Raw genomic sequence first — 13,167 nt, 5'->3', positions numbered from 1 at the left:
TAATACATCATCTGTATATTGTATTGTGTTCTCCACCCCAAGCCAAGTCTCCTTCCATCACCATTTATCCCCCCTTTACCATCTAATTCAATAAAAAAAAAAAAAAAAAAAAAAGAACCACTGGTACTTTTCCCATTGGATAAAACGTAGAGGGGTGAGGGAGAGGGGCTTCTTCCCTAAGCTTCTTCACAGCCAATTGCCCCGCAGTTTCCCTCTGGTCACGCGGGGGAGTCAGCCAATGATTGGCTGACTCGAGGGGAGCCAATGGGAAAATGATGAGGTGGGGTGTTGGCAAGCAGATTGCGTGAGGGCGGGTAGTGGTCTTGGGAGCGCGAGTGCCGCCTCTGTGGCCGGCAGCCAATGGCAAGGCAGCACTGGCCCCTGACGTCAGGGAGGGGCGGGCCTGGGCACTTGGCGCGGAGGGAGTAGGGCAGGCGCTGTGGGAGGGAAGGGCAGAGCGAGGCTGTGAGCGGAGCTGGTCGCGTGAGTCGCGACGGCTCCGCTGCAGGTGTGACAGGCAGCAGCGGCCTGGCTGAGCGTGAAGCGGCGAGCGCGGTTCCCTGAGCGGTGTGAGCGCGGCCACCATGGAGCGCCCGGATGAGGGGCCTCCAGCCAAGGCCCGCCGCCTGAGCGGCTCGGAGCCCCCTCAGGACGACGTGCCGCCGCCGCCGCCACTCCTGCGACTGCCGCTGCCTCCACCTGAGCAGCGCCCGAGGCTCCGGGAGGAAACGGAGGCGGCACAGGTGCTGGCTGACATGAGGGGGGTGGGACTGGGCCCTGCTCTGCCCCCGCCGCCCCCCTATGTCATTCTGGAGGAGGGGGGAGTCCGCGCATACTTCACCCTGGGTGCTGGGTGTTCGTGCTGGGAGCCTGATATTGAGTCTGGGTATGGGGGGGCGCCCCCTCCCACGGAGAGCCTGGAAGCGTTCTCTCCTGAGGTTTCTGGGGGAAGCCTGGAAATCGACATTCAGGTTACGGAGCCCAGCAGCTTTGATGGAGAGAAGGCCCTAGAAACCTGTAGCATAGGGGGACGGGGGTACCAGATGTTAGCCGGTCTGCAGGGGAAGGAAGAGGCCATCATCATAGTGGAAGACGATGAGGAAGAAGGAAAGGAAAGTGTGAGGAAGAGGAGGAGGAGGAAGAGGAAGCAGAGGAAGGTGAAGAAGGAAAGCAAAGAGATGAGTGCCGAGAAGATAGAGTACATCCTGCAGGCACTGGAAAACATTCAGCTGGACCTGGAGGCGGTGAACATCAAGGCGGGCAAGGCCTTCCTCCGTCTCAAGCGCAAGTTCATCCAGATGCGGAGACCCTTCCTGGAGCGCAGAGACCTGATCATCCAGCATATCCCAGGCTTCTGGGTCAAAGCAGTATCCTTGTCATCTATATTCATGGGCCAGGAGCCCATGACAGAAAGGGGAGTGGTGGGGGCAGGGACAGACAGGGTGAAAGGGTGTGGGGGTGGGCCTCTGTTGAAAGAACTACTAGGTTTGGTGGAGGAGGGATGGAAGGAAGGGGCAAAACATCAGAGAAGCTGGACTAGAGATGGTGAAGTGGGGAGGGGGCATACAACATAAAAACCGGACCATGATGGGGAAAGGGTGAAGATGAAGAGCACAACATAAAAATAAATGGATCACAGATTGTGAAAGGGGGTGGGTAGTAGAGGGGCACATAGCAGAAAAATTGGACCAAAGATGGTGAAAGGAGGAGGGAGGGGCACACAGAAATAAACTGACTCAGAGACTGTAAAGAGGGAGGGGAAGGGCACCATAGCAGAAAAATTGCCCAGAATGGTTCCCTAACTCACAAGTGCCTCTGCAAGCCTAAGTGTCTGCTTAGATACTAGGGAGACCCTAATCCTGGCTGGAGAAAGGGGGCTAGAAAGGGGCTGGAGCCCCTAAAGGGTCAGGAGAAGGAGTACCTAGGAATGAATATCAAGGAGTTAAAATGAAGGAAAGGGGAGAGTAAGAAAATCCCATTCACTACTGGTGATAAACTCATCTCTGGGGGACACAGATACAGACATGCAACATGACATGTCATGAACACATGGGTTTAATATCCTAACAGAATTGCATAGATACAGACCCTTGGCACTCTCATACAAAGTATCCATAATCACAGACACTCAGTACCCAGTATCATTTGGACACAAACCCTCAGATCAAGACACAGAACATCATGTGGACAAAGACCCGTAAACACTCAAATATACAACATCATGTGACTGTAGGCCCTCAGCAACAAGATATATCATTACTTGGACATGGGCCTTCAGCCCCCAGACACAACAAATAAGAACCATGGCAAGGCCACCTAATACAGAGGTTTGACATAGCATAAACACAGGCTCTTACCACATAGTGTCATGGAAATAAGTACAGACCATGTCCCATGACCCACTTGTTCCACACATATCAAATGAACACAGAAGGAATTCTGCTCCAGCTTCTCTTTTGCTTTGCACTGCCTGACCTGTCTGTCCTTCCCTCCCTCCTTCTCTCAATGAATAGTCACTCCTTGACCTAAACTGCTCCCTCCCTCAGTTCCTCAACCACCCCAAAATTTCAATCTTGATCAACCAACGTGATGAAGACATTTTCCGCTACTTGACCAATCTGCAGGTCAGGTCAAAGAGAGTTTTTTACTAAGACCAGGCAAGGAATCTGGTCATTGGAGGTGGGGAGGGAGAGGCCCTGGTAGAGTGAGGATTCCATCATTACCCCCACCCTGAGCAGGTACAGGACCTCAGACATATCTCCATGGGCTACAAAATGAAGCTGTACTTCCAGACAAACCCCTATTTCACAAATATGGTGATTGTCAAGGAGTTCCAGTGCAACCGATCGGGTAAGAGGGAGTCCCAGGGCAAATCCATGGGACCCACACCTACCCTTGCCCGGTGCCCTCTCCACAGCCTTTTTCCACAGGCCGTCTGGTGTCTCACTCCACTCCAATCCGCTGGCACCGGGGCCAGGAACCCCAGGCTCACAGGCACAGGAACCAGGACACCAACCACAGCTTCTTCAGCTGGTTCTCAAATCACAGCCTTCCAGAGGCCGATAGGATTGCAGAGGTGGGGCCCCTCCTGGTATTACCAGAGAAGACCTTGGCTAGGCTTGCCTCTGGATACCTGGGGAATTGAAATTGGTTCTGAGGCTTGTACTCATAGCTCTGTTCTCTCCCTTCTCCCTCTCTTGCAACAGATTATCAAGAATGACCTGTGGGTTAACCCTGTGCGCTACTACATGATGGGAGAAGGCAGCTACAGGGCAAACAGAAAGAAGCAAGAAAAGAAAGAAAGGTGATGGGGGATTGGAGGCTGAGAGGTGATTTATTAGTGTCGCACAGGATTTATAAAGCCAAAGGGGACCTTTGAGATAATTCAGTCCAATGTTTTACAAGTGGGGAATGATGCTGAGAAATGGGGTGTGATTGGCCTTAAGTTATACAATCAAGGGCAGAAGTGGGAATTTCCCCACCCTAGCTTTATCCCTGGGAGCCCTTGTAGCCTACTGCCTCCCTGGTTATTGACCACCTTTCAGTGTCTGTCTTGGGTACAATACCTCCCACCAAACTTATATTCAACCCTAGGCTTTCCCACAGTAAAAAGAGGGACAAATATGAGGTGGTGATCATGGAAGACTTTGATGACTATCAAGTGATGGAAGACATTATTGGCGAGACCTCAGACAGTGATGTTATCACCGACAATGAGACCATTCATGACATCAAGATCTCTGACTTCATGGAGACCACCGACTGCTTTGAGACCACTGACAACGAGATAACTGATATCAGCGAGAGCCTCTGTGATAGTGAGAGCCTCTGTGACAGCCCAGACCACAATGAGACCACTGACGAGAGTGCAGATGACAATGAGAATCCTGATTACAATGGTGAAAACCCTGATGGTGATGACGAGAATCCCAAAGGTGGCAGCTATGGCAACAACCTGGACAGCAGTGACAGTGACAATGATGGAGACAATGAGACCAGTGATGATGAAGATAATGATGGCAATGAAGGTGACAATGAAGGTAGTGATGATGATGGCAATGAAGGTGACAATGAAGGCAGTGATGAGGATGACAGAGACATTGATTTCTATGAGCATGACATTGAAGAGCCAGAGAAGGTTCAGGTTAACAGCAACAACCTGGATGTTTATGAGGATGAGGTAGAGAACGTCTTCGAAGAAGAATCATCAATGGAGGAAGAAGAGGAGGAGGGCAGTGAGGAAGGTGAGCTAGACCCCCTCTTGTCTTCCCTCCTTTCTCTTCTCTCAGAGAAAAGCAGCCCAGGATCAGGGAATCAAGGCATGAGCACAATTTGCCCTTTTGGAGAAAAGAAAAAGGCAGTGTAACTTAAAACAAAGCAAGGCCAGGGAATATTTAACTTACAAATTTAACAAAACCAAAGAAACATACTTCAGTTCTAGATGATGGGTAGATAGATTGTAACAGCAAAAGACAGAGGAAGGAAGAGATAGGAGAGAGTGGGTAGAAAACTAAAGACTAGGAGAGAGAAAGAATGAAGGAAGGAAGAGAGAGAGAGAAGGACGAAAGGGAGAGAGAGAGAAGAAAAGAAAGAAAAGAGAGAGAGAAAGAAAGAAAGAAAAAGAAAGAAAGAGAAAAAGAGAGAAAGAAAAGAAAAAAGTAGCAAACATATGCAATTCAGTATACTCTGTACCCAGCCCTGGCCTTCTGGAAACTCCCAGTTATGTTTGGGAAGTGGGGGGCAAAATGAACATTATGCTCTTCTGTGAGTCCAGAGGAGGGAACAACTAATTCTACCTCAATAATGAGGAAGGGGAAAACTAGAGATAGGAAGTGACACTTGAATTGGAGGCTGCATTTGTCTTAAGGAGTGTTATGAAGCATTCTCAGTAGAAATACCACATGAACAAGGACCTAGAAGGGTGAAAATGCATGGTTTGTTGGGTACGGTTTCCCAAATTGTCTTCTGAGGACCCTTCACCAGTTCTGAAAGCTGCTTCTCACAAAAAGTTTCGGTGGTCAAATATGTTGGAGAAAGTACTGCATACAGTAATATCTTTGTGTAGAATCACATGTATATTAGCACCTTAAAGACTTTGAGAGGTCCTGCTGTAGAAGCCTATATAAACTTTGTAGAACCCAGCATTTTCCAAGCCTTTTGGGAAATGCATATAGGGTTTGAGGGGAAATATGGAATTTAAGGGGACTCCCAGGTTTGATTCTGGCTGTGGATGACTGGAGAACAGAGATGCCATTTCCTGGGATGGGGAAGGGCATGGTGGTAAGATTGATGGGACGCAGGGAGAAACACGGAGTTGGAAGGGCTTTTGGACATAAGGCAGGCCTCTGGGGGAAGACCAACCACCCCTGGGGGTTTCGACCATGCAGTCAAAAACTTCCATTGAGGGCAGGGGCAGGGGACCAAGGAAGGAGGCACTGAAGGAATGAGTAGATTCAACCTAGACATTTTCAGGTTGACTAGGGAAATTGAGGGAGTTGGTAGCCCCATCCCCTCCTGCTGGATGATACCTCCTCTTTTGGAAGAGAGGCAGAGCTATCTGCCCAGCCTTGGGTAGGAGTGGGGGTGGGGAATTGGGCTGAAGAAGACAGACTGGGGTCTGTTAGGATCAGACTATGGAGAAGGAGCAAGGGAACTGCCTCAGGATGAATAGGTTTATTCAGTTGAGGTCACAGCTCAGGAAGAGACACACATTGATACATACAGGAAGAGAAAAATCTTTCAGAGATGTATCCATTTTGATAAGACAGAGGCAAGGAGCCCGCCCTACTTTCCTGCTTCCTTCCTACTGCCCTCCTCCAAACACTTGGCTGCCTGTTCCAAGCAGAAGTGCTTTTGCAAGTGGTCCCTGGGCCCTAACAGCCCTGGTTATGGTCTCTGTTCTGTTAAGGACATCTACTTGCCCATCTAACCACCCTCCTCCATTTTCCATTTATTTCCTCTTTCTCCCCTGTACTGCCAGGAGGAGAAGACAGTGATGACGAGGAAGGAAGTGAGGAGGAAGAAGACTGGGAAGACTCTGACATGGAGGAGGTGCTTCAGGTCCAAAACGCTTGGGCCAACCCGGAGAAGAGGGGCAAAACCGTATAAACTCAAGTCTCACCCTTGCCTTTGTGGCCACTGCCTCTGTATTCCTCTCCCTCGCTCCATTTTCCCTCTCCCTCAGCTAGGGCCTTGAGGCCCCACATTGCACTTCTGGGGGGGTGACCGACTTCGTACACGGGTTTGAAGTTTATTTTTATGGTTTAGTAATTGCAGAGTTCTTATTTTGGGCGGGGAGGGAAAGGGGGATTCCCCCTTCCTTTTGGCCCTCCTCCCTTGCAGGCTTCTGTGTGCTGCTACGTATTTATTGTGATGCCTTGGCCAGGGCCCTTCTGCCCCTCTCCTCGTGCTATATGGAGTGGACACCCTCGATCCTGAAGCGGGGAGGGCTGCTGTGGCTTTGGGGGGCTCTGCTGCCACCCTGTTGTCCTAAGTCTCTCTCTTTCCCTCACCTTTCCCCGCTGTGCCCGCTAGCCCGCATCGGTGTCTATGCAAGGCCGCTTTGCCATTGCGGTATTCCTGCCTCCCTCCCCCAGAAGCCCTGCCTCATTCCCTGTGAACCCTGGTAATCCTAATAAATTTCGGAGCAAATTCAAAGTGCTGCTTCGAGTCTTTGTTCCGTCCGGTGCGCTGTCCCTAGCTGCAAGTCTCCCTTGCTATAGGCCCACAGGTAGCCGGCTGGACTACGCACTGGCCTGCAAGATGGTAGTTTCGAGGAGTTGGGGTGGGGGGATTTGGCTGGCTGGGGTCCTGCTCTGCCTGGCTGCAGAGGTGTGGCGTCGGGCCAATGCGGACCATTCTGGCCAATGGCAGGAGGAGGCTGAGGAAGCCCCTCCCTCTCCTGGTGGCTGCAGTGGACTCAGCCAGGTATCAAACAGCTTCCCACGCCTTCCCCTCGCGCAGGCGCGCAGAAACGCTCTGCGCCCCAGAACATCTATTTATCCAGTGATTCATCTTTTAATTTATCTTGCGTCAAACCTTAGGCCTAGTGTGAGCTGGGTAGGGGAGGGGGAGCCGGAGGAATCCATTGTTCTTGCTTGCATGTAGTAGAAAAAAATATCAGTTGGGACAGGGTGGAAGGGGGGCGGGGGTCCCTGGAGCTGGACCTGGAAGAGAAGGCACAAAAAGATGACTTAGGCCGAAGAGTTTGCATAGAGATAAGGGCAAAGCAAAGAGAAATTACTGTGTAGCTGTATGATGGCGGGGGTGGCGGGGGTGGCGGAGGGGGGGGTGGCGGGGGGTCAGGAGTTGGAAGTGTGAAAGGCAGGCTTTATCTGGGAGACCTTGGAAAGTCTGAGATGTTGTAAATTTTGGATACAGTAATGTTATTTCAGGGACACCAGAAATACCTCCCAGATTCTTTGGATAATAATGACAACTTACGTAGCCATCGGAGTCAGTTTTCTGCAATATACTTCCAGAACTTTCCATTCAACGCCCTCATTTTGTGGAAGGATTCAGATTTGCATTTTATAGAATGCCCTCTGCTGGCTACCAGCAGAAGGGACTGGAGGAAGGGAGAGCAGTTAGCTAAGTTATACCTCAGGTCTAGAGTGGCGTGATGGGGCTGAATATAGGAGGTTTTTTAAATAATTTTTATTTTATTTTAGTAGTTTCTGATTTACAGAATTATTGCGAAGCTAATACAGACAGTTTCTATATATTCTACAGCCAGTTTCTGCTAATGTTAACATTAGTATTGTACATCTGTCACAATTAATGAACCAGTATGAATACTGTATTGTTAACTAAACTCCATACTTTATTCATATTTTATTAGTTTTTACCTAATTTTGTTTGTTCCAGGATGCCACATTACACCGAGTCATCATGTCTCTGTAGGCTCCTCTTGGCTGTGATAGTTTCTGAAACTTTCTTTGTTTTTGATGACCTGGAGTCATCAACATCTGAGGAGTACTGGCTAGGTATTTTTTTTTTTTTATCCTCACCCGAGGATATTTTTCCATTTTTTGTACAGATAGAGTGGGAGGGAGAGAGAGAGAGAAACATCGACGTGAAGGGACACATCGAGTGGCTGCCACCCGCACGACCAACCAGGGCCGGGGACAAACTGCAACCGAAGTACGTGCCCTTAGCGGGAACCAAACCCGGGTCTCTCCGGACCGCAGGCTGACGCTCTAACCGCTGAGCCAAACTGGCCAGGGCCTGGCTAGGTATTTTGTAGAATTTTCCTCAAGTGTGATTTGTCTGATGTTTTTCTCATGATTAGAGTGAGGTTATGGGTTTGGGGAAGGAAGACCACAGAAATAAAGTGCTATTCTCATTGCATCATATCAAGGGTATGTGCTATCAATATGCTTTATTAGCCCGGCCAGTGTGGCTCAGTGGTTGAGCGTCCACCCATGCACCAAGAGGTCGCCAGTTCGATTGGTTGGGGCACATGCCCAGGCTGTGGGCCAAATCCCCAGTGAGGGGCATGCAGGAGGCAGCCAATCAATGTTCTCTCTCATCGATGTTTCTATCTCTCCTTCCCTCTCCCTTCCTCTCCCTCTAAAATCAATACAGAAAAAAAATGTTTTTTAAAGTATCATTGGCCATTTAGTTTAAAAATGCAATTGTTTGTTCACATACATCACTTGCTTTATGTACAATAAGTGAATGGGTAAGGGGAAATGAGAAAATAGAGAAAACTATACTGTAGTAGTCAGGATGTGGTGGATCCAAATTGTGGTTTTAATTGAGAATGTCTTCTTGGTCTGGAGGAACTGAGTTCTGGAATAAAGTAGCAGGTTCCATTTTTAGTAGACACCTCCTGTCTGCTTCAAGAACACATCAGTTGTATCTTCATCCTCCATGTCCAATTGTGCAGCTGTGTTTGTTTCATTGATTGGCTACCCATCAAATCGGAATCTGATCTGCCTCATTGACAAATCCTGTCGTTCACAATAGGCTTTCATTAGTTTACTAAGTGGTATATGCCTCTTAATCTTAAACTGCACTCCAGAACCATCCTACCCCACCACCTTCAAATTAATATGATTCTTGTTCTCAGTCTTGACTCCTTCCTTGGGCTTTTTTTCAGCCATGGTGAGCACTAGAGTCTCCTCGGCTGCAGCTTCACAAAAGAGGTACCAGGTCTACACCAAACAAGCACACAAGCAGTGCCAGTAGTGGCAGAAGCTAACAGGCTTTAGGTATGGGAAAAGGAGGATTGAGAGAAGTCAGAGGTGGCTATCAGGTTGCTGTGGAACCTTTTGCAAGGCCCCTTCCTCTGTGGGCCTCTGTGAAATGGTTGGAATACCAGATCTTGGACATACTCCATGATTTTGATAAATGTTTTGGGGAGAGCATGGAGGCTAGGATGCTTCTATTTCTGACCTGGGACCTCACTGTCAGAAGTAGGTAGAGGAGACTCTAGCCCAGAAAGGGGAACATCTTGCCTCAGCACCAGAGCTGAGAGTGCAGGAGCCTGAGTCAAGGCATCCTATGCACAGGGAAGAGACAACTATGCGCAATATCTGGAACAAGTTCCAACGAGCAGGTGTTGAAATGAAGTTGAGGAGAAAGCAGCAGGGGCAAAGGGCCTGGAGTGGGCCAGGAAGAGGTGAGCCTGGCAAGAGGATCCCAGCCAGTCTGAGAAACAGATGGCCTGGGTACCCTTGCCTCAATCTACTCTGCCTCACAACGTGACTCCCTCGTCCTCTCTAGAGAGCCTCTATTTTCCCATCTGCAAACAGGCTGATCATGCATTAGCCCAGGAGAAGCAATCTGCCTAAGTTCCTAAGATGGAATCCAGACTTGATGTAGACCTCTGAGGCCTAGCCTACATCAAGCTCTTCCCTGATTCCTCTTTGTCTTCCTAATCAAATCCCTGGCCCCTCATCCTGGCATTTGAGTCTCCTCTTCACCCACCCTGTCAAGAGAGGGCTACTCGCTTCAGGGACACTGTTAGGAGCTAAGTATGGGACTCTAATATCGGTAACCAGGGTGCTCGTGTCTTGTCCTGAGGCATGGGAGGGAGAGGATGTTTTTTGCCTAGAGTGAGATCCTGTTCTCTGTGCCCTCCTTAGTGTATGGTGTGGCTTCAGGTTCTGCGCAGTCTGGGCCTCCAAAAGGAATGAACTGTTCTAGAAGATCTTCAAGGTCACATCCAACTCCAAAATATAGTCTTTGCTGAAGACCAGAGAAGATGGGCCCCATTTTCTGGGACCCTAAATAGAAACCAGAAGGAAGACCAGGAGGAGAAGGAGGAATTGTGGACCCAATGTACCCCAGGGCCTGTTCTTGTGCTGAAGCTAATTGTCTTTGTGTCCTTCACAGCTCACCTCATTCCTTTGCAGCAGAGGGCCCTGCTCCTGGGGGTGAGTTCCCAGAATCTCCTTGGGCCAGACTTTTAAAATGCCACCCAGTTCTATGAACCAAAGATTGGCAAAATTGAACCAAAACTAGATTCAATGTCCTTCCTTCTTAGGTCACCAGAAGGGCCAGCACTGGCTCCCTCTGTTGGGGATGTGTAGGATGGTTAGGGAAGATGTGTGCCTGATACTAAACTGGGTGATAGGGATATAACAAGGAAACATGACAGACCAAGTCGTTGTCCTCTTGGAGCCCAGAGTTTAAGACAAGTTTTTGTTTGTTTGTTTGTTTGTTTGTCTGCCTGTTTTTGGCTTTGACTGTATTTTTTTTTTTGCCTTGTGTTTTTTTTACTTTTTTATTTTATTTATTTATTTATTTTTTTATCCTCACCTGGGGACATTTTTCCATTTTCTGTTCAGATAGAGTAGGAGGGAGAGAGAGGGAGGGAGGGAGGGGGAGAGAGAGAGAGAGAGAGAGAGAGAGAGAGAGAGAGAAACATCGATGTGAAAGGGACACATCCAATGGCTGCCACCCACACAACCCAACCCCAACCAGGGCCGGGGACAAATTGCAACCAAGGTACGTGCCCTTAGCGGGATCCGAACCCGGGTCTCACTGGACCGCAGGGCGATGCTCTAACCGCTGAGCAAACCGGTCAGGGCTTATTTCTTTTTTTAAATTGATGTTGTTTAGAGAGAGAGGAAGAGAGATGGAGAGAGAGACAGAGACAGAGACATTGATGAGAGAGTGAAACATGGATTGGTTGCCTCCTGCATACCTCCTACTGGGGGTCAAGCCCACACCTGGGCAGGTGCTCTGACTGGAATCACCCAAACAACTGAGCCACACCAGCCAGGACAGTCCTGATAAATCTTGTACCCATCTCACATCATACATATTTATTATAATATTACTGACTATATTCCCTTTGCTGAACTTTACATCCCCGTGACTATTCTGTAACTACCAATTTGTATTTCTTAATTTCTTCACCTTTTTCACCCAATCCCCCAATCCTCCTCCCATTTTCCAAAAACCCAGTCCTCCAACTCCCCCACTCCCTTGGGCAACCACCAGTTCTCTCTGTGTAAGAGAGAACTATGTATGCCACAGATCTGTTTGATGGTCTGGTGAAGCCTATAGCTCTTTCCTAAGAAAATAGTATCTTTTAAATGCATAAAATAAAATATATTTGGTTACAAAAGAAACTGATTATATTGAAATATAGTTATTAAAATATGGAAAAGGCAAATATGTGCTATAGTAATATATGTGTTCCTTGTTAATTCATTAAATCATAAGATTCAATGGAAGATCTAATGACTATCGTGATTTTAAAATAGAGATGAGATTACATGATATTTCAAGAGATCTGTAACATCCATAATGTGATATGAAAATCTCTGTGATTTCTATTGGTGACAGAGTCACAGGTACTAACTACTACTGTGGTTAGTTATATTCTTTACTGAAAATAATGCTAAATTTCAACTAGAGGAGAATGAAACATAAAGATGTAATTCTTTTTCCCATGCAAATTCATGGACCCCTCCAAACTCCGTCTCCAGACTGGATTGGAAGTCTGTAAACCCAAATTAAGAACCCTAGGTAATAGGAAGGTCCTTCCTTTTTTTTTTTTTTTTTTATCCCCACTTGAGGACATTTTTGCATTTTTCTTCAGATAGAGAGGGAGGAAGAGAGAGAGAGAGAAACATCAATGTGAGAGAGACATATCTACTGGCTGCCACCCGCACCACTCCAATGGGGGCTGGGGACAAACTGCAACTGAGGTACGTGTCCTCAGCGGGAACCAAACCCAGGACTCTTTGGTCCATGGGTTGATGTTCTAACCGCTGAGCCAAACTGGCCAGGGCTCTCCCTTCTTAAACAACTGCCATTTGGAGGACAAGTCTGAGTTTTATTCTGGGTCTTATGGCTGTGTAACCTCAAGCCATTTAGTTTGCCTCTCTGGGCCATAGTTCCCTCAGTCTGAAACCAGAAAAGCAATACTTGGGAAGGGAGACCTTAACTATTAATATTCTGGGAAATTAATTTATATTCTCTCATTTAATTCTCACAACAATAGTGCCAGGTGAGATATTTTAATTGTCTTCCCATGTCACAGATAAACTGAAGCTCCTAGTGAGGCTGTCACTTGAAAAGTGACAGGGGCTGGTGGGTGACTGGCCACACCTCCATAACTCCCTCGTCCTCGGATGAAATTAGGTACTGCACTCATTTTGAGCGAGAGAAAACTACCTCAGAAATCGCTGCAGTGAGGGTAGAGCTATAGGAAATTGGGGGCAGAGTCGTGTCTCTTAGCCGGGCAGTGTTGACGCAAAGGGGCTTACAGAGTAAGACTTCAAGAAGCCAGGATGTCTGATCATTCGGTGACTCGCGACAAGCCCAATTTGGGTTTAGCGCCTGAGTGTTCCCAGCTAACCTCCTCAAACCTAGTCGGATAGACCCGCTAAGAGAATTATTAGTCCCCCTCTCCGGGCCAATCCTATTAAAGGATTAAAGGATGGGCTTGGCTCATCAGCCAATCAAAGACCTTCGAAGGGGCGGAATTTTCTTCCAGCTGGATCCCGGCCTGGGGGAAGAGGGGGGTAAAAATAAAGTGTTTCCATCTCCAGCCAATCCCAGGGAAGACAGGAGGGCACTCCTCCAATGGAAGCCCGTGGACTATAGGTAGCGGTGGAGCCAGCGATCCAGCTCGCGCTCCAGGAGGTGGGAGGGACACCTCCTGCGTATTCTCAAGATCCAGCTCGCCGTTCCTAGAATCTGCTC

At 48.3% G+C, this 13,167-nt stretch overlaps 1 protein-coding gene and 1 pseudogene across 2 annotated transcripts; one reads left to right on the top strand and one right to left on the bottom strand.

Annotated features, from left to right (window-relative positions):
- The first annotated feature begins 487 nt into the window (after positions 1–487).
- TSPYL2 (TSPY like 2) lies at positions 488–6,641 on the top strand. Of its 2 annotated transcripts, none has more exons than XM_036271534.1 (7): positions 488–1,367; positions 2,547–2,624; positions 2,739–2,850; positions 2,931–3,076; positions 3,207–3,304; positions 3,607–4,244; positions 5,981–6,641. In XM_036271534.1, exons 1-7 carry the CDS (start codon positions 585–587, stop codon positions 6,106–6,108), a joined length of 1,983 nt encoding a protein of 660 aa, XP_036127427.1. In that variant the 5' UTR covers positions 488–584; the 3' UTR covers positions 6,109–6,641. The 2 variants fall into 2 exon arrangements, with proteins under 2 accessions (XP_036127427.1, XP_036127426.1); XM_036271533.1 differs by having other exon boundaries at positions 491–1,367; positions 3,595–4,244.
- A 2,178-nt stretch (positions 6,642–8,819) lies between these two features.
- Positions 8,820–9,107, bottom strand: LOC118636415 (annotated as a pseudogene).
- Between the last annotated feature and the right edge of the window lie 4,060 nt (positions 9,108–13,167).

This window comes from Molossus molossus, unplaced genomic scaffold (genome assembly GCF_014108415.1).
Source record: "Molossus molossus isolate mMolMol1 unplaced genomic scaffold, mMolMol1.p scaffold_m16_p_2, whole genome shotgun sequence".
Taxonomy (NCBI): Eukaryota; Metazoa; Chordata; class Mammalia; order Chiroptera; family Molossidae; genus Molossus; species Molossus molossus.
Note: the sequence above shows the minus strand (reverse complement) of the source record. Positions and strands in the feature narration are given on the sequence as shown.

Excerpts from the sequence above, each read along its gene's own strand:
- TSPYL2 (XM_036271533.1), top strand. The coding sequence starts at position 585 with ATGGAGCGCCCGGATGAGGGGCCTCCAGCCAAGGCCCGCCGCCTGAGC. Across the intron at positions 1,368-2,546 it reads CAGGCTTCTGGGTCAAAGCA|TTCCTCAACCACCCCAAAAT; the intron begins GTATCCTTGTCA and ends TCCCTCCCTCAG. Across the intron at positions 3,077-3,206 it reads AGGCCGATAGGATTGCAGAG|ATTATCAAGAATGACCTGTG; the intron begins GTGGGGCCCCTC and ends CTCTTGCAACAG.